General features: G+C 32.7%; 1 protein-coding gene across 1 annotated transcript; it reads left to right on the top strand.

Annotated features, from left to right (window-relative positions):
- Positions 1-197: 197 nt before the first annotated feature.
- Positions 198-13,615, top strand: LOC148195657 (protein LONG AFTER FAR-RED 3-like). The gene is made up of 15 exons (XM_088094347.1): positions 198-356; positions 807-964; positions 1,296-1,397; positions 1,758-1,830; positions 2,398-2,504; positions 2,586-2,709; positions 5,202-5,396; positions 5,905-5,990; positions 9,936-10,043; positions 10,232-10,327; positions 10,398-10,496; positions 10,631-10,705; positions 11,847-11,978; positions 12,099-12,214; positions 13,276-13,615. The coding sequence occupies exons 1-15, from the start codon at positions 269-271 to the stop codon at positions 13,448-13,450; spliced, it is 1,734 nt and encodes a 577-aa protein (XP_087950473.1). The 5' UTR covers positions 198-268; the 3' UTR covers positions 13,451-13,615.
- Positions 13,616-22,291: the final 8,676 nt, after the last annotated feature.

The raw sequence follows: 22,291 nt of genomic DNA, 5'->3' as shown, positions 1-22,291 counted from the left end.
TGTTTATTAAATAATTTAGTTATAATAATTCTTTTCTGTGAATGTTTTTATATTTATAATCCATAGCTCAATAACAATAATAATATATAAATTAATATAAAATCAAAGTTTAAATCTTTAAGAGAAAATTGTTAATTTGGACCCTAAATAAAAGAAAAAAAAATTGATAGAAAAAACTCTAGATTTATGTGAAGTTGTGGTTGGTAAGACAATAGTGGAATGAGTAACAGAGAGAAGAAGAGGAAGAGAAAGTCTGGTTTTGTTTCTGATGGACTTTCTTCTCATTCACTTGTTTCTATTTGTTCCAATCCTTTTCTTCTTCACCTTTCTGTCTCTCCCTTTTCCATTCCCAACCTGTAACTCACTATCTCTCCTTGTTACTACTTTTCTCTTCTCTCACACACAACACAGCTATTAGACAACCTCGTAGACACCTTGCACACTTGGAATTCTCATTCAGTTTTTGGCACCTTATTTTGCTTCTTTTTGTATCAATACAGATATAATTGTTGCAATAATTATTATTCCACCAAACAACTATTGGTGTCAATTTTTAATACTTATGTTAATTTGTCTTTGTTTGTATAAAGTCAGTAATTTAGTGGTAATCAGTTACAATTTGTAATGTGTGGTGAAAGTTATAATTACCATGATTTCTTATTGATTGATAATGCAAAGATTTTTGTAGACATTGCATTAGAAATTAAACCTTTTTATTAAATTGTTGTTGTTGGTGGGTAGAGAGCTACATGGTTCTGTGAATGAAGTATATTACATTTTTGTTATAGTTTCTTTTACTTTTTCAGATTTTTGGGCTTGGAAGTCACAGTTGTCTCACCCCGTGGCTGATTTGATTGTGAGGAATGGGGTGATATATACTAGTGATGATTCTCTCCCATTTGCAGAGTCTATGGCGGTGGCCAATGGGAGGGTTCTTCGTGTTGGAAACCATTCATTTGTCAAGGTTATTATATTCTTGATGCTAAATTCATCTCTCCGTTTACTGAAAAAAAGAAAGCAATTTTATTGTAGTTTAACTTTTAGGCATGCAAGGTAAAATTTGTTATATTATCAATCATCCTAGATGTGACTTTTTAAATAATTATTGCAGAATTCAACAAATCTAAAGTATATAACAATATGGATTTGGAAGACACTATAAAAAAATTTACAGTGTCAATGCATTCCAATTTAATTCATTCTATTCAACCCTGTTGTTGTTGCTGGTACTCATGTATGTGGCCTTCAATTGCAAACTGGGTCTGACCCAGATGTGCTTTTCATCATTTATGTAGGAGTTGGAGGGATATGGAACTCAAGTTTTGGATCTTGGTGGGAAGGTTGTGGTTCCTGGGTTCATTGATTCCCATGTGCATTTCATTCCTGGTGGATTACAGGTTAAGTCGATGTCCCAGTTTTCTGAATGTTTCTTTTACCTTTATTATGTGCTTCAGTCTGTTTTGCTAGTTTTTCTGAAATGATCATTTGTTACCGTCTAAACCCTAAGAAATTCTAGTAATCTATAACGTTTGATTCTTGAATAATTTTGAAAAACTACTATTCTATCAATCAAGTGCAGTTCAGAAGTGTGCTAATCAGAAAGTCGAATTGTGAAGGATGGATTCTGGTTGTGTATAGGCTAGGATGCTTGAATCATTTGCATGCTTCCTAATTTTGATCTTTCTATCTGAGAAGTCCTTTATGTTTGCAAACCTAAAATGTGTTCCCCTGTTTTAACACTTCACCTGTAGTAACAGATGATGCAGGTGGAGCTGAGAGGTGTTAGTAAAAAGGAAGAATTTGTCAGAAGGACCAAAGATGCAGTACAAAGTAAGCCTTGAGCTTTTGCATACTTTTTCATAGTTATGATGGAGGATAGTCTAACACCTAACTAGTAGTTTCCTTGATGATGATCATATTTGTCAAACTGTCAATTCATATTTGTTTAAGTGCGGGCTCAAATCCGCGCTGTATGTATTCCACTCTTCAAACTTGATTAAGGTTCCAAATTTAAAATTATCTTCTAAATATTGTATTGATGCAACTAGAACAAAGTTTTGCATAATTATGGTTATCTTCTAAATCAATCATTTGATTCCATTGATTCTTAGTTTGAACCCATTGGATATATTTGTCTCATTTTGCCTTTTTTTAGTAGATTCATTGGAGTTTATTAGTTTTACCTGTTCACTACCTAATGAACTATTAGATAAGATTGGCATTCTTTCTGAGTAAGCATACTCTGGAATAGAAGGATTAAAGGCTGGTGGTTAAATCTGCACCACTATGTTCATCAAATGGGAAATATCACGTAGAACAATTTTCAAACTGGATGCCTTCGAGTCCTGAATTATGTTAGTTTTGGTGTTTACTCATTTTGTGCACTTTTGGATTTAGGCTCAAAACAAGGTTCATGGATTTTGGGTGGTGGATGGAACAATGATCTGTGGAAAGGAGATCTGCCTGCTGCCTCTTGGATTGATGATATTACTCCTAATAATCCTGTGAGCCCTTTACATGTGTTCTTTCCTTTATGGAAATCTCCATTCACAGCAAAACTAATCTTATTTGAAGTATATGAGCAGGTTTGGCTTTCAAGAGTAGATGGCCACATGGGCTTGGCTAATTCAGTAGCACTAAAGTTGGCTGGGATTACAAATGCAACAGATGATCCAATGGGGGGGATCATAGTGAGGGCTGCTAATGGAGGTAATACTTCATTTTCATTGTATGAAAAGGAATTTTGACCATCCTGCAACATGGTATAGTCTTTTTTGTGTATCGTACTCTTTAATTAACCATTTTCTTTTTGAACTTATGATTTTAAAACTCAATAACTTCAGCTACAAAGTTTTTAGTTTCTGCATTTTTTATGATGATTTTCTGGATGCTAAAATGGGAGTTGTGTCTAAGATTTTAGGGTGAATAAGCACGGTTAGATATAATGCCATTTATCAGTCTCCATCCAATCCAATTGCTTAAGCTTTTACAATAGTTGCCCTTTGACATGGTAGCAAAACCTTTATGACTAAAAGTCAAGCATTTAATTCTTACCATCCCCAATAATTTACAGCAAGTTGAATTTCAACTATAGGTTAAATGGTCTTCTACATTATTCATTCTTTAAGTTCATAGGTTCTTGCATGAGGGATTATTTTGAGAGAGTGAGGGTCTCTGCAGTATTAATTGTATACTTGAAGAAGAAAGCGCTATTACATCTTTTGATTCCATAAATCAATATAGTATAATACAATATCAAATATATATTATATGATAAGCTCTGAAACAGAAAATAAAAAATTGATGATAAAAGGTGTTAGATTAGGCTTCTTTGGCATTTTTTTTTTCCGTTGCCCTAGCCATTGAAACTGTCGTCAATCACCTATCACCATTGTCTGTAGTCGCCGTCGTCGCTGGAGTTTCAGTTTTGATCGGCAACCACACGGTTTTGTTCGTCTCGACTAGGTGACCATCGTACCATCAAGATTGCCGCCATCGCAAGTCAGATGTGCCCTCATGCACCAGTGACAGGTTTGCTCAGCGTTTTTCTTCCTGCCACACGTGGCGGCGCATGTGTCGTTGTCTTCGGTGTTGTTGACTTGGAGTGGGGTCACCTCATTCTCCTTTTTTAGGATCTTCGGTGTTGTTGACTTGGAGTGGGGTCACCTCATTCTCCTTTTTTAGGATCTGTGCTTGTTGCCTTGATTGGAGGACCTTTGGTTTTTAGGGTTTTTCTCTCTTCTGTTCATCAATGGCTTCTTTCGTTGCCTCTTCTAATACTATAGGCCAATCTGCTCTTTTCAATGAATTTCTCAAATGCTACGAAGATAGTTAGAGCTCTAGTTCCACTGCTTCTGTACGCATATGTATATCTTTTGTTGGCCTAATTCAACCTCCTTCTCTTGGACCTTAGGTTCTTGACTCAAGTGCCACAAATCACATTATTGGAAATAAATCTTTGTTTTTTTTTATCCTCTCTGGATAATTTACAGTCTATTACAATGGTTGATGGGTCTAGGGTTTTAGCTCGTAGTGTTGGGATTGTAAATCTTTTTCCATGTTTATCCATTGATAATGTTCTTTAAGTCCCTAGGTCCCTCTTTAATTTACAGTCTATTATCCTTTTTCCATGTTTTACCAACGATTTTGTTTGTTTACAGAACCAGAGTTTGAGACAAATGATTGGCACCAGATGTGAGTGTCATGGCCTTTATGATCTCTGTCCTTTTACACATGTTGACACAGTTATGAAGTCTTCATCTCTCCTTCATTCTTAGCTAGGCCACCCGAGTCTTGCTAAATTACAACAACTTGTTCCTAGTTTGTCCAATTTACCTAGTTTGTTGTGTGAGTCATGTCAATTAGGAAAACAGAGTTGTTCGTTTTCTCGTAGTGTCTCACAATGTGCTTTGTCACCTTTTGCCTTAGTTCACTTTGACATTTGGGGACCTAGTTGTGTTAAGTACACTCTTGGTTTTCGGTATTTTGTTACCTTTATTGATGATTATTCCAAATGCACTTGGTTGTTCTTAATGAAAAATCATTCTGAGTAGTTTTTTATATTTCAAACCTTTTATAATGAAACTAAACTCAATTTGGGATTTCTATTCGAACTTTGCGAAGTGATCATGGCTGTGAATATCTTTCCCATTCTTTTAATTATTTAATGGCTTCTCATGACAGTCTCCATCAAACTTCATGTGCTTATACAGCTCATGAGCCTCTACCTCAACCTAAGCCTTTACAGGTATCCTTAGCAAGCATATTAGCATGTGTTGTTGCATTCCAAATGTTCAACCTTCATTGAAATTGTGGCATTTTCCTTACCACTATCATGTTTATACTATTCACATGTTTCTTGGTTTGGTTCATGTGTTTTCTAATGTAGATTACATGTTATAGTTTCTTTCTTGAGTCTATCCTATCAAAATTTTGTTAGATTTATTATTTCACTCACTATTGGATCACTCATGTATTCAAATTCACGCTCAAAATGTTACGATCATGATGTCAAGGGGGGAGGGGCTTTTGCGATCTTACATTAACTACAGATAGGCCACATTATAATATGAGTGCAAACTAGATTGAGTTAGACTTAAAATATGGTCAATAAATGAATGCATTCCAATATTGGAAAATGATGCTGGTAATTTCATTTCAAGATTCTATTTTTTTTCTGAGTAATTGTTGTTATTATGCAGAACCTACTGGAGTACTAATTGATCTTGCTGGGACACTTATTACCTCACTGATTCCAGAGGATTCAGTAGATGATAGAAGGGAAGCATTGCTTAGAGCAAGCAGTCTTGCCCTAACAAGGGGGGTGACCACGGTTGTTGATATGGGAAGATATTATCCTGGCTTTTCACCTGAACTTTCTTGGGATGATTTTTCAGGTTTTTTCTAAAAGTTTTAGTTGATTTATATATAAGTTTTTTTTTCTGCATTTTTTAATTGTGGTTTTTTCGTCATTTTGTTTCCTTTTATTTTGAATATTACCATGATGCCAATGTAGTCACAAGGCAAAGATTTAAAGCAAGCAGTTCCTGCTGTGCTAAATATTGAACTATACATAAAGAAAACCACTTCCATTCAAATGCAATATAAAGTAATGGTTTTATAACAATGAGACCATAGAATACTTACCTAGTTACCTTATTCAATTGCATAACTTCATCTGTATAATAGCTTGAATGATCTAGATTATATTTTTAATATTTGAATTAATTAAGGAAAAGGAGTGGGAAAGCATAGATGATGTAATCCAAAAGCCAAGTTTCAAGGATAATGCCTTTTTGTAATTTGAAACAGAATGAATTTTCCTCTTATTTTATGTGATATGTAAAAAGCCTTATTGTTGAGACTAGCTGACTATTCATTTTATTGTTATTTTGAATTGCACAGATGTTTATCAATGGGCTAATTCTATGTCAAAAATGAAAATTAGAGTATGTTTATTTTTTTCAATGGAGACAAGGTTACGCTTGGTGGTATGATTCCTTTCTAACTTATGATTTATTGAAAGTTTAGTACATTCTTCACTTTGCCTTCACTTTGCCTTTCTTAATGTCTTTGAATTAACTTGATATAAATAGGGGGATATAAGACGAAAATATCCACTTTAGCTTTGTATCATTTGAGAATTGATTTTTTCTCCTTCTTAGAGAAGAATTAGCTTACAGTGATTCTGTTTTCGTTCTCCTCTGCGATCGAGATTTTTGCTACAGTGTTCGTGTTCGTGATTTAGGTCTTGTTCTCGTTTGCCGTTGTGATTTTCGTCTTTGTTCTTGTACGCGACGTTCATTTCAGTGCTCTCGCCTCTTTGTGTTGCTGCTTCACTGTGTTCGCCATCTTTACTTCGATTGTTGTTTCTGAGAGTACTATGGCTACGACCTCTTTTCCTACTTCCATTGCGGAAAAATTAGATGATTCAAACTATCTTCACTGGCGGCAATTTGTTGAACCAGTGATTAAATCATGTAAGCTTCACTGTTTTGTTGTCAATCCTATTGTTCTGCCTAGATATCTCAATGAAATTGATAGAGCTGCTGATGTTATTAATCCTGCGTATGAAGCCTGGGAGGTACAAGATCAAATGGCTTCAATCTACTCTTTCCAAGTTTGTTCTCTCTCGTGTTCTCGGATGTACTCACTCCTATGAAGTTTGGAAGAGAATTCATGAATATTTTAACCTTCAAACAAAGTCTCGTGCACGTCAGGTTCGGACTGCTATGCGTGCTGTCAAACTTGAATCTAAGTCCGTGGAAGATTATTTACTTAAAATCAAGAATTATGTTGATGAAATTACTGGTGTTGGCTTTCCAGTTCCTCATGATGAGCATGTGGATGCTATTTTGGAAGGTCTTCGCTTTGATTATGCTTCTATTGTTTCTGTTATTAGAGAGCAACAAGAGGCCTCCTTCCATTGCTGAGATTGAAGCTCTTCTGTATGGTCATGAAACCAGGCTCCATGGATATGAACAGGAAAATCAGAACCTAGTAACACCTTCACTTAATTTTACACACGGACCTTATGCTAGAGGTACACAAAAAGGCAATTCTCGTGGTTCTACTCGCGGTGGCAGTGGTCCAGCCAGAGGCCGTGGCAAGTTTGCCAAATTTGTCTTAAATTCGGTCATACGGCTAAATTTTGCCACTTCAGGTCTGATGTATCCTATCAACCTCACGAGTTGTTGTTCTCTATTGATCCTGCCACTCAACAGTCTATTCCTTATTCTGCTGGCTCTTACAAGACCTCCAATACTTGGGTGAATCCAAATGTTCAATCCAATACCAGTTCATAGCCTAGTGTTATGCTACTACAGTCCACCTCTCCAGATAAAGGAAAGTCTTCCTGGATACCTGATTTGGGTGCAAGTTTTCATGTGACTGGTGAATCATTAAATATAAAACAACATCAACAATTTGATGGTCCGGATAAAGTTTTCATAGGAAATGGTGCAGGTCTGAGAATGCATCAAGTCGCGTACTCAACCACTATCAAAACTCGATCGAGTTGGTCTCAACTCGATCGAAAAGTCGGTGGTTGAAAATACCGAGTCAACCTCAGTCAAAGTTTGATCAAGTTTGCAGCAACCAAACTAAACTGCAACTTTAGAGATTCTCAAACAAGTAAAAAGTATAAGACGTAGTAGTTTTAAGTTAATGAGTAATTAACTTAAGTACAACTTTAGAGGTTCAGTTTTTAATCTAAATAGTTTAGTATTTTTGGTATAATATAGTAAAGTTAATTGATAGTTTAATAGTTCAGTTAGTTTTGCCCACCCTTGGTAGACTCGATCCAATTCAGGCATATTTAAACAGAGTAGATCCTTCTTTGTTATTAACTCATTCTGAGCCTACCTCTGTTAAACAGGCTCTTAAGGATACTGATTGGAAGGCTGCTATGCAGCATGAATATGATGCCTTAATTCCCCATCAAACATGGGACTTGGTTCCTTTACCTATTAATAGGAAGGCTGTTGGTTGTAAATAGGTTTTTAAGGTCAAGTAAAATGCTGATGGCTCCATTAATAAATATAAAGCCCGCCTAGTAGCTAAAGGATTTCATCAAATGGCTGGTTTTGATTTTCATGAAACATTTTCACAAGTCATCAAACCTGTTACTATTTGCATAATTTAGTTGTTGCTCTTTCTTTTGGGTGGAAGTTGTTTCAACTGGATTAGAATAATGCCTTTTTGAATGGTATTTTGGAAGGAACTGTCTATATGCAGCAACCTCCTAGTTTTGAGGTGGCTGACAAGTCTCTTGTCTGCAAGTTAAATAAGGCGCTCTATGGGCTCAAGCTAGCCCCTGACAATGGTTCAATCGCTTACAGCACACTCTTCATCAGCTTGGGTTTGTTAACAGTGTTTGTGATACATCCTTGTTTATTGACAAGAAAGACTTTGAGGTGCATCATCATCATTGGCAATTCTGTTTCTCTCGTTCAGCATGTTACGTCCAGCCTTAATGCCACATTTTCTTTAAAACATCTTGGTCAACTGGACTATTTTCTTGGCCTGGAAATCAAGCATTTATCTGACAACTCAGTTGTGATGACTCAGACCAAATACATTCATGATTTGCTTCATAAAACTCATCTGGAAGAAGCTCACACTATCTCTATCCCCATGGTCTCTAACTGTAAATTGTCTAAACATGGTGCAGATCTCTTTGCAGACCCTACCTTATATAGGTCTGTGGTGGGGATGTTGCAGTATGCTACTCTTACATGGCCCGAAATCAGCTTTGCTGTAAATAAAGTATGCCAGTTTATAGCACAACCTCTTGACTCTCACTGGAATGTGGTTAAACGCATTTTACACTATTTAAGGGGCACTTTGATCTGTGGTCATTTTCAGCCAGCGGCTTTTAATTGTTCTGTACCCCTGCTCGCTCCAGCACTGAAACTAAATACAGAAGTTTAGCCCAAACTTCTGCTGAATTGTCATTGATTTTAAGTTACTCATTGGACTTCAAGTTCCATTCAATTCTTTTGTTCTTTACTGTGACAATCAAAGTGCAGTCTCCATTGCACATAAACCAGTTTTTCACCACAGGACCAAACACATAGAAATTGATGTGTTCTTTGTTCGTGAGAAGACTTTGTTGAAGCAGCTGCAAGTCTCTCATGTTCCAGCACTTGATCAGTGGGCATATGCCCTGACAAAGCCTCTCTCTTCCTCTTGGTTCATTTTTCTACGTTCCAAACTCAATGTGAAAACTTTTTCTTCTCAAAAATCTTCTCCTTGAGTTTGAGGTGGCTGTTAGCATATGTTAGTATGATTTTATTGGTTAATCAGGGTCAAGTATTATGTACAACTGTCTTTTCTTTTGTATCTTTATAAATACAAACACTGTACAGAATGTTAAGTGAGTTTTTCAATTCTATCAATGAACAGTTTGTTCTATTCATTTTCTCTCTGCTCTCTCATTCGTAAATCTAATAATTTTTAGTTCCAGCAAATGATAGCTAAAATGTATTAACTTGTAGTATTATATGAAATAGGTAAACTCTTCTTTTGTCTTTTTTAATCAGTTTAGCTTTCATTGCTTGAGTTAATTCAAAATTCAGCTAGTATTTTATTAGAATCGAGAACAAATTAGACCTAACTAAGCCGCAAATGCTAATATAGGATCTTAACACATCTACTCGCCCAAAGTGGACATTTGAACCGAGTTTGGGAAGGCTTTGATAATTGATACCATATTAAAATTGAGATTGGACTAGCCTAAATTAACTTAAAAAGTTAGTTCTAAGGTGGAGGATTTCCCAATTCATTATAAGAGTGTTTTCACCATATGCCAAGATCTTAATAAGTGTCTGATTTCTCTGTATTTGGTATCACACTAATAATTGTTATTAACTATATTTTTGTTTTTTAATGTTGATTTTAACATTTGTCTCCTAAAGTTACATTTTTCTTCTTAGGATTTGATTAACAAAGTTGGCCATACCTTGAGCGAATGGATTTATATTGGTGGTGTTAAAGCTTTTGCTGATGGGTCTTTGGGTTCCAATAGTGCATTGCTTTATGAGGTGAGGCCAGATATTCACTTTTTCAGTGTAAATTATCTGTCGATAGTTTTTTGAAAAATCCATTTATTTATCTGTTTTCTGCCATATTTTTTGTTTTTAAATGGATATGGGTTGGGAATGACAAGTAGCACCTCAGTTTATAGAGACTGAAATTTAGCATGGGTTTAATGCACATTCAAATTTTGTAGCCATATGTTGATGAGCCAGACAACTATGGTTTACAAGTGACTGAACCTGAAGCACTTCTCAACATGACCTTGGAGTCTGATTTATATGGTCTACAGGTGATTAGTCTTTTGTTCTTAGTTGCTAAATTCTCTTGTTCTTAGTTACCAAATTGTTGATTCATTACAGGTCGCTATTCATGCTATAGGAGACAAAACAAATGACCTTATCTTGGACCTATATAGTTCAGTAGCTTCTGCAAATGGTATGAGAGATCGAAGATTCAGGGTAATATTTTTTGCTTAAACATAGCAAGCTTTAATAATTTTCTATTGATAATGGGGAGATTTTGCTCCAGAGATGTTTGTTCTAATATAATCATGGTGAGCCAAGTTAGTAATGAACATAAACACTACTTTCAGATTGAGCATGCCCAGCAGTTGGCAGCCGGAACCCCTGGCCGATTTGGTAAACAAAGGGTTGTTGCTTCCATGCAGGTTTTCATTAACCATTATCTTGTTTTTTCATTACTATCAATATTATGTATATGCCAGAGACATGGAAAAGGACATGAAATGTTTTATTCATGGAGAACAATATATTACTGAATAAATTATACAATGAGCAATACTCCCAAAAAGGTTCGCACTATTATGGTCCGCACCAAGAAAAGCAGAAATTAACTTTTCCTCCCCCCTCCCTCACTATGCAAGCATTGCATGTTAATTGCTCTTCCAAGCCAAATTCTTATTCTATCCCTTCATATTTCTCTTGCTATATGAACTAGTACTAGAACAATCACACTATAATAACAGCAGTGTGCAGTTAGAATGAGAGGGTTGATCTCATGTTAGTTCAATCCACTAACTAAGATTTCATTTTTACAATGATTCCCTCATTATGAATTATCTAATCTTTGCTCTTCTTTATTCTCAAACAATTCAAGTGTCATGCAAATCCCAAGAACATAAAGGTGAATGTAGATGAAATCATGAAAATAGTTTTTCCTTCTGTGCATAAAGTCAGTATTGTTTATATGAACATACAGCAGACACTATGATATTAAGTTTCTAGCAAATATCAATAACTTGTACTTTCTAATTCTATGAGTGCACTGGTCACTTAAAAGCTTCATATTTTACAGCTTAAGGGTAAAATAATTGCCTCACGATTGTGCTTGTACCAAATCTTAGTTGAAATCTCTTATCTTTCCTATTCTCTTCCCCATGTTTTCCATTCTCTCTCTCCTTGCTTCAGTTTGTCCCACTGTTGTTCTTACCTTGAAAATGACTTAATAATTAATCCTTTAATACTCTGTAAAACCTGTTTGTTGTGAGATTTGTACTCATTTATACATCTTATTCTTGTCATATTTCTAAATAATGTAAAATCTCTAACACGCATTCTCAAGTTAAAGACTAGACATCTTGAACGTTGCGTGAATGGTAGGATAGCAGTCCAATAGTGATTACATGACAAACTCACTAAATTTGGTTAGGATAGACTTTATTTTAGTCATATCTTTAGTTGATGTATCTATAATCTCCAATACCTTCCCTATTGTATGTATATGTTTTGACAGTATAAACAATACCCTCTTACAAGATCTGTACTATTTTAACTATCAATATTCAACAGCCAGATCAATTGTTGGATGATGCTGACTCTACTAGCAAAAAGCTTGGCAAGGATAGGGCAGACACAGAATCATATTTGTTTCGGTCACTCTTAAATAACAATGCATTAGTGGCATTTGGTTCTGACTGGCCGGTAAGTGTTGTATTTATCAGTACTCATCAACTTGCACAGTTTCATATTTTTTAACACTAGTTTAGATATTTTTTAACACTAGTTTAGAAGTACTTTTCACAACATGTCTCTCTTTCACAGGTGGTAGACATCAATCCCTTAAGTGGAATTAAGACAGCAATGAAGAGGAAGCCTCCCACTTGGAAAAGTGCATGGATTCCATCCGAATGCATTTCACTAGATGATGCAATAAAGGCGTAAGATCATGTTATACTGATGTTATGTGACTTGTTGATTTCTTGTTTGTTTGTGATGTGATGGGAACCACTTTATGTGGACTGTCAGTGAGTGGAAATTTTTTACATGTTGGTTTGTCATCTCAAGAAATTAGTCAAAATATTATATAACATTAGTATCATGATGTAGTACTGATGGCCTGCTCTATATTTTCATCTGTACACATCTGTAGCACAGAAAAAATGGAATTGAGAGAGACATGAGCAGAAGTTTTTCAGGAATATAACAGTAACATATGTTAGAATTTTGAGTTTTCTAAAGAGTAATTCAACCTTACAAAACCAGTTTATAAGGTTAGGATCATCCCCTACTAATATATTTCAATTTAATCCCATCATTGATTGATATAAAATTTCTGATACACTCTCTTTGCAAGTAAAATTAGACATCTGATATGTGAAGTTTGCAAGATTAAACATTATGGATAATACGATAACCGTCTAATAGCTAGTGGTATGAAAGACTCAACAACAATTACTGGAAAAGCTCTGGTATTATTTTAAAAGTTAGGGTAGAATCTAATTCAATACTATAAAATGGTTTGCATTATATATTTTTGTTTGATCATATTCGTAATCAATGTATGGTTTTCAACAGGATCTTATAGATATGGTTTGTGGGATTACCCATTAACTCTATAATCATTTGAATCTCAGAGAACAAGTTCCTTAGCCCTCATGCCTATCTGAATTTGGTATGCAAAACAATCATAGTGTGTATGGCTTTTAAATAGTGGAGAGACCACTTCTTCAGTGCTTTGTACTTTACAGAAATTTTCACCACAATGCTGTGTTGTTCTTTTTGTTTTTTCTTCTGATTGTGATTACAAGGTACAAGCCCCACTTATTCATAGGACATTTTTAGCAAGTGTATTGTTTCATTTCATGTAAATCTAGATCTGCTTGAGTGGTGCACTAGTGCTCTTTCCTAATCTGATCATATTTCAACTTCAAGTTCATCATATACATGGTTTTCTTTTGCTATTCTTGCATGATACTAAAAGTCTCTCTGACCTTCACAGTTACACCATTTCTGCTGCTCATGCAAGCTTCCTTGACAAAGATCTTGGGTCCTTATCTCCAGGGAAACTGGCAGATTTTGTCATATTGTCCACTGATTCATGGGAAGACTTTGCTGAAGATGCATCTGCATCTATTGAGCAAACATATGTTTCTGGTGTGAGAGCATATCCTTGAAGCCTTTCCATTCAGTTAGATGATACATTTTTGGTTAAATTAAAAAGATAATCACTGTTTTCATTTCAGTCCTATATGAAAAAACTCTACATTTTAGTTGATACAGTAAAATATGCTTAAGAACTAGTTTGTCAACATTATAATGGTGTTAGATTTGTTTCTTAATCTTACTCTTGATAACATTTGGTTAGTTCCTTCATGAAAAAGACTACACTATAGCAAAATCTCTACATTTTTGGTTTATACCTGACCTGACACCACTTTTTGGTCTCAAAAATCTCAACACTGGTAAAATTTGGATAAATTTTAGAGACTGATTCAGAGACATTTTTTATTTGTGGGTAATAAAATATATGGTTAATACTCATACATTGAAGAAAGTTACAGTGGCAATTTTCTGTACGAATGAACTCAATTGCTATTCTCTGATGTAATGGGGTGACACTCAAGTGCAAAACATTTTTACATCATACTCAAGTTCATGTAATCAAAACACTTTCTTGCATTAGGTTAAAAAATGGAATAGTTTTCACTTTTCTTAGGAAAGTGGTGTAGTAACTCATTGTGGTATACCAGTATTTTTTCTTTTCATCATTAGTATGAAACAAAGTTCTTCAATATATATAAATTGAGGCAGATAATATAAAACTTTCCATCATAACAATTAGGTTTATTTAATGATTCATCATGATATATTTTTCTTTTGTACCTCACTGAAAAAAATTATTTTGCTTTAAAAGGAAGATACAATAGGAAAGAAAATAAAAGAAATGAAGAAAAAAAATGGAAGGGTTATATTACCTTATATGGTATTATCCATTGAAAAAGAATAGAAGGGACACTTTCATTCTTTGATTTTGCTTTATGAAAAGGAACAATTGTGCATTTTCATAGTATTGAGTGAGATGAAAATATGACCCATAATAGGTAGGAATCATTTCCTTTCTTCTCCCCCTTAAAAAGAAGAAGAGAAATTGCACTGAAAATTAGCTAATTACTTGGTACATAGACGAATTAGATTATTAAAAAAATGGTTTCGAAACTTTGAATAGATGATTAATAAAATACTTTTGTTTCCTTTAAAGGGTAATAAGCTTTATTCAAAATAGTATTTTGATAAATATTTACAAAAGAGATTATTAATGGTTAAACTTTTGTTATTAAGTTTCGTAAGACATTGTCATGCTATTACATTAATTTGCAATTTTTTATAGAACCCTTTTTTTATGATTTTGATAGTTTATTGTATAATATATTATATATTGACGAAGAAGAGCTAATGAAATCCACATATATTCCCATCTATCTCTATCTCTTATAAGAAAAAATAAAGTTCTTAAATTTAAATTTATCATGGGAAGGTAATCATAAATGATTTTCATTGTTTTCCCTTTGCATATTACTTATTATTGAGTATAAATATTTTGATTCATTTAAAAACACAAAATTAACCCTAAACTAATTTGATGTTGTAAAATATAGGTTGATTTAATTTTAAAGTTTGAGTATGTTTTAGTATTTGAATTTTAACGCAAAACTGGACACTTTGACACAAAATCGAAATTTGTCTTATTCGAAATTTTGATACATTAATGTGTTAAATGTGTCAATATTTAAGTTATTAAAATTTATTTTATTCGAAATTTTGATACATTAATGTGTTAAATGTGTCACTATTTAAGTTATTTACCTTATTCGACACATTCATATTTTAGTATTGAGAAACATATTTGACATATAAAAAAAATTTTAACATAATTATGTTAAAATAATCCTATTCATTCATTTTTAAAATTTAAAAATTCAAAAATCAAAATATATCAAGATTTCACAAAGAAGAATTTTAATTTCAAATAAAAGTTAAAAGACTATAAAAATACTTAACCTTAATTTTAAATATAATTTCAATACGAATTAAATTTGATTATTTTCTTTCGACTTTACCATCCTGAAACTCATTACATTATATTCAAATTTATCAAATAAAATTAAAACATAATTTGTCAAATATATTAATGGTTGAAAGTATAATAAAAATTAAACATATGGACACTAGTAAAATCTTTTAGACAAAACAAAGTATAATTATTTGGAATTAGTTGAAAACTTAAACTAGAGCAATTATCATTTTCTTTTATCTTTAAATTTATTTATTTTTTAACATTTTCTTAATATTGCTTTGTAAATTTCAATTTGTATCAATTTGAAACATGACGACATTACGAGCAGAAAATGCCAAAGTTTGCTACATTGCATGATCCTTGTAATTCAATTGATCTATAGTAGTCTAGGCTATGCCCTAGACCTAGGCTAGCCAAGGGCTAAGTTAGCCTAAACCTTTTTAGTTTTTACCAACTTTTGTCAAGTACGTACCTAGACTAGGGCTAACTAAGGCGCACCACTACCCCCTACTTTTCTTTCTTGTGAATAACCTAAAATTCTAAATTCTAATCTCACTAATATTTTACCTTTTTTTTAAATATATATTTCCCTTATAGTTAAAATGTACTAAAGCGTCTTGTGAAATTGTTTACTTAACTAACCTTTAATTATACTTTTTTAATGAAGTTAATTAATAATCAAGTAGAGAATAATTAATAATAAAATATTGATTAAAGTTTATTATTTAATAAGGTATATTCTAATATATAGTTATGATATGTTAAGAAGTAAATTTTAAATCTAATTGAATTTTATAAAATGATACTTAAATTAATCTTACCACTAATCGATACGAGACATAAGTAATTGATAACATAAGTCAACTTGACATATAAGTTGACTCATTAGGATTTGAATTGAAAATGAGTTAACTTCTATGTTCAAAATTTTATAACTTAAAACTCAACAAATTACAGGATGATAGATGTTAGGTGGATTGATTATCTTAAATATTATTTATTTTTTAAATTTGTTTTATATATTATGGTAAGTCAAAGTTATTCACTTTCATGACTTATTTATCTATAATAATATAATTAGATGTTCTTTTATTTTATTAAATATTATTATAAAGAAAATGCATCCAAACCATTCAAATATAACTTAATAATATTATACTATTTAAGAAAGATCAAATTATTAAGTTATATAATCAAAACGAATAAACAATTATAATAAAAAAAAGATAAAAGGTTATTATTATTGTTTAATTTAAGAATGAGACGCAATTTTAAAAATAGTTTAAAAATACAACATAATAACATGTATATTTTCGACCTCAATAACACAATTATCACAATACTACTGTTGGAAGTGAACTTTAAACCTAATTCAATTTCACAAAACTAACTCATAAACTAAAGTTTGCACCTACTTATAAACTATGAATTGATCTTATCTCTAGTCGATGTAGAACTTCCAACAAATACAACATAAAATCTCACATAAGACAATTAAAATTTACTCAACTATCATATCTATCATTTGATTTACCTTACTTGTTGTATAAACATTGAGTTCTATCATTAACCTCTAAACTTGTCTCATCTTAAACTATTACAATGTTGCTTAAGTAGAAAAAAAAAAAGGAGAAATAACATACTATCTCTCTCACTTACATCTAAAGTCTTAACATGAATAAAAAGTATTCTCTCTTTGAACGAAAATTTCCATACTGCTTGAACTGTTATTCGAACGATAACTGAACACATATAAAAAATCAAAATATGAAAATAAGGGTAATATGATTGCACAATAAAAGAAAATACAAATTCAAACATCACTGAGATTTTAATTATCAAAAGCAAATTTTATCTTTCTCAAATTCAAAAATATTATTTCTACCCAACTATAACTAACCAACACAAAAACATGAGCCCAATCCAACAAAAGAAAGTAATTCTCATCATTCATATATATATATATATATACACTAAAAATACCAATTAACTTTCAAATTATTCAACACAATTTCCAACTGTGAGACCCTGAAAATTTACTCTGTAAATTACCTGTCATATCACCATTAATGCACACCACAATCCATGCTTATCTCATTTAAAACCCATTTCCAAATCTGATAAACTCTCTGCTGTGCACTGAAACCGAGTCACATCATTCTCTGCAACATTAAAAACGCACATGGCTTCACATGTACACACGCCACGTGTTGCAGAAGAAGTTTCCAGTTCAGAATTTAGTGTGCAGGTGTCAGCTTGGGATACGTTCGCTCAAACAAACATGAATTTAACAAAACTGGATTTTCTAGAATTCTCTCTCTCACCTGCATCACTCATCTTCTTCCTCACGAAACACACCCATTCATCTTCTCCAACTTCTCTCTAGAACTCCCAAGCTTCTCTCTACTGTAACCTCTCATTTTCTTCTCCAAATCCCATTTCAGAACCATAGGAACGTTTCCAGAGACGCGGACGTTAGTTTGGACCGAACAGAATTTGGTTCTAAGCTGGTAAGTTCCTTCCTCTAGTAGTTCTTCTATTAGGGTTTCATTCGAAACCATGTCCTCGGTTCATGCATGAACTATTTTTAAGTAATCTCTGATTTTGATGTTTAGATCAAGTGAAGATAGTTAGTGAAACTGAGGGTAGAAAGTCTAAGAGACAAATCAAATCTTTGCTGTTGAACGAACCCTGCTATCCAGGTAAGGGAAGCTTATATGTTTAATTTATACTTGCATGTTGTGTAATCTGGATTGCATGTATGATGTTTGAGCTGTATGGACGATCACTGTTATGGAATATGAGTTCTGATTTTGATTGATCTGCATGTTGGTTTGATACGTATGAAAAATGGATGTTATGTTGTATGAAGTAAATCTGTATTTTGATGTTGAATATGAAGTTACTGGAATGCATGTTATAAAGTTTATAAATTGAAGATCCTATGAAGCATAAAGTATAAGTTTAAAGGTTGAAATCTGGAAATTTGTTAAGTTTGAGGAATCTGAAACTTAAATCGTCCCCTTTGATAAATGACGCTCGTCACCGTACGGTCTTAGACCGTTCGGTTTTCCTTAAAATAACTTAGAATGGAATTCCTTCATTTGGAAAGAATTCTGCTCGAGAACGAGCGTCCCCCATTTGGATGTCTGAGCGTTCGTTCAGCTCAGCTGTTTATAAATATTTGAAACTTTATAAATACGTAACGCTCGGTCTTTAACCGAAGCGTTCGCCCTTATAGCATTCGGCCTTCTGTCGAACGTTCGCCCTTATAGCGTTCGGTCTTTTACTGAACGTTCGTCCTTAATATCGTTCAATCTTATGTCGAACGATAGTTCTAAATGACGTTCGGTCTTATACCGAAGCATTCGTCCTAAACAGCGCTCGGCCTGATACCGAAGCGTTCGTCCTAAACAGCGCTCGGTCTGATACCGAAGCGTTCGTCCTAAACAGCGCTCGGTCTGATACCGAAGCGTTCGTTCAAAATAGCGTTCGTTCCAACATTTGAATATTTATCCTCTTACGTTCGTTCAAATACTGGCATCAGTTCATTTAATTGGTAAAACAGAGAGTTACGTCCGTCCATCCAGTACTGTATTTGGACGTTCGTCCTATTTTCTTCAAAGGACTGAACGTTCGTCCTTCTGTACTCTTAAAGTTAAAGATGAGATTGATTATGAATTATGATAAATTACAGTGCGAACGTTATATTAAGTGATTTTATGATTATGGAATTTGAACGAGCGTTCCAAGGAGGAACGTCTCAGATATGTTAAATATTAAATTGGTAAAGTATGACTGTGGTTAGCTAATGCTGGCTTGGTCCATCCTGATGTTCCGTGATACTCATCTTCACGTAGAAGGGGGTAGTCATGTGTGGGAATGGCAGGAGGTTCTATTCCTTAGGGGTACTTTGGATAGGGCTAACCTCGAGTGGCAGCTGTTGAGTGTATCCCAGTTACTACATCACTCGGGTGCAAGGACGCCTGTAGCTACATGGTTCATACAGTCCGGACGGTCGTCTATTATATACTTATAAATTACTATGATGGATTATGTTAAATTGTATGTTGTGTGTGTGCATTGAAATGTTGAATGTTTATGTTGGATGTATGAATTAAATATTATAAGCTTACCCTTTCGTTTTCCTTGTGTTGTCAATTGTCCATGTACGTTCGTCTTGTCTTGCAATGATCATCCGTGTGGATGTGAGCAGATGGGGGTGCATCTCTTGAAGAAATGCTGGAAGAAGAAAATTTAGAAGATGCAAATCTGGTGGAAGTGGAAGTAAAGGCCGAGCCTTAGAGCGCTCGTTAGTTTAGTACTGTAAATGTTAGAGTAGTTTGAACGTTCGGCTAAGTATTTTGTAAAGCCGTTCGTCCTAGTTATCTCTGTTTCTGTTTGAGCGTACACTATTATTTTTTTTTTATTCAAGCCGTTGTGGCTTTTGAACTCTGCTTTATTAATGTAAAGACTGTTTGCTGTTTACTGTTAATTGTAATTAATTCTCAATTATGGTAATTACTATATTTTGGGATGTTACACCAACCTATTAAATCAAATTAATTGAATAGATGAAGATGATTAGCTATCCAGTATCACAAATTTGCATGTTGTTAGAAATTTTAGAGTCCAAACTTATACTACTAATATCTTCACTTGTTTATATTATTACCCGTACATCCCACTGCTTTATTACGACTATATAATTTCTAGCATAAAAGGAAATGCGTTTCAGACAAGGAAATGTGTTCTGGATGTGGGGGTAAAGAATCACAGTTAATATTCTTTTATATTCTTCTGTCAAATCTTTATCATCTTCGTCTTCAAACTTTGAGTTGAGCGGGTGGTTATTGTTACGACGTTCAAGTCAATTATATATATATATATATAGTAAAATCTTAAATTTAATGTAATCAATATATCTTTATTTTATCTATATATTAATAAATTTTGAAGTAGATTTTAAATTAAAATTAACATAATCACGATTCAAAAGTTAATAAGTATATTTTACCAGTAAATATGCTAATTTGTATAAACTTAAAATTAGAAACATTCTTCTTCCAACGTTCTTAAAAATGTTGACCGTCCGATTAACTGGTTGATCTTACTATACAAACTGAAAAAGATAAAATCAACCTAGAAAAGAAATAACTACACAGCGTGATTGATTTATCTTAATATAATTGCTCTGAATTTCTTAATTATGTAATCTATTTATGGAAAAGATAAATAATCAATCATAAATCTTAATCATCACTCCTCGTGCATATAACCTATTTGCGAAAATGATAAACAATCTATCACAACTTTTAGAAAAAAAAAATTAAAGAATTTAGAAGTTTAAAATAAATATGTAATAAATTATTTTAAATCTACTTATAAACTAGTTTTTTTTATGTATTTTTCATTTAATTATAAATTATATACTTCTTAATCTGAAAAAATAATCTTGTTACATAATGAAGGTAAATTAGAGGAGGTAGAAGTGAGTAAAAGTCCCATTGAATTGAAAAAAAGAAGGACATGATTTGAAAAGATTTTAAAAAATAAGGATTTGAATTGTTTTTCAAATTTGTAGTGAACTACATATGAGAGTGTTATGCATAGGATGCAGCAGAAGTAGTAGTAGCTATGACAAGGTATGGTACTAGAGTTTCACATGTCTTTTATATATATATATATATATATATATATATATATATATATATATATATATATATATATATATATATATATATATATATATATATATATATATATATATATATATATATATATATACACACATATATGTATAAATGAATATATATGTGTGTGTATTTATCATGTGCGCATACGGGATTCACCTAAACCTATGCATGCTATATATATGTTGCTGCCTAACCCTACAAATGTTATGAGATGCCAAGAAAGTTAGATGGGTGAGATTCCATGCGTATAATTTTTAAATATGGGACTCCTGCAATTCAATTAAAATATCATATATATATATATATATTGGTTGGACTATTTCTACATAGATTAGTCATGAACAAAATTTAAATTAAGTAATTTATTTAATGAATTAAGCAAATTTCTATTTTTATGATTTTTTTAATATTTTATTTAATAGTATAAAATTATTAAATAAAACATTACAAAACCTGGTAATACAAATCAGATAGTTACAAACATATATGATATTAACAAAATTAATTTTCTTAATAACCGTAATCAACTAAAACTGTATATATGAGTTGTTCAAAAGAAAATAACTTCTATATAAAACAACTAGAGAAAAGTTATTCAACTATTCCATCAAATTATTGTCTTTCAGTGAAGGTATATAGTCACCTAACTCACTATATGTTTATATTATGAAGTGATCATAGTAAAAGAACAATAAAACACAAAAGAAAATAGTAGGGTAAGCTAATCTCAAAAATAAATATCCTAATGCAGTTAAATGATATTAAATATAAGCTAAACATTTATGAAATACAATAATTTATAAAAACAAATATAAACAATTGACACTAGACTCAATTATCCAAATTCCTACCTTTGACATAAGGTATTTATGTTTTAGGGATTATCACCTTAATACTCATAAGGTTAATCGCCTTCGCGCCTAGGATCAAATAGTCCAGCGACTAGTCCTCACCATTCATCTCTATATGAGTTGAATAGTTGGTAGAATATCACAATACCTCCTTTTTGAAGTCTTGTATGTCAATGCATACACTAAACATCACCCACGCACAAAATTTTTCCTTGAAATTCTCTCAACAACATTACTAAACATATCCATAACAAAATCCTCATTTCCATACATAGTCATCATATTAAACAACATACATAAAGATTATTTAAATTAATGCCAAATAGCCAAGAAGAAAGACAAATCAAACAGACAAATTGGCGCTTAAATGTGGCACCCAACGCCAAATTTCTC

Source organism: Vigna umbellata, chromosome 7, assembly GCF_029865625.1.
Source record: "Vigna umbellata cultivar VRB3 chromosome 7, Vumbellata_1.0, whole genome shotgun sequence".
Lineage (NCBI taxonomy): Eukaryota > Viridiplantae > Streptophyta > Magnoliopsida > Fabales > Fabaceae > Vigna > Vigna umbellata.
This window is presented reverse-complemented; position numbering and strand designations above follow the sequence as displayed.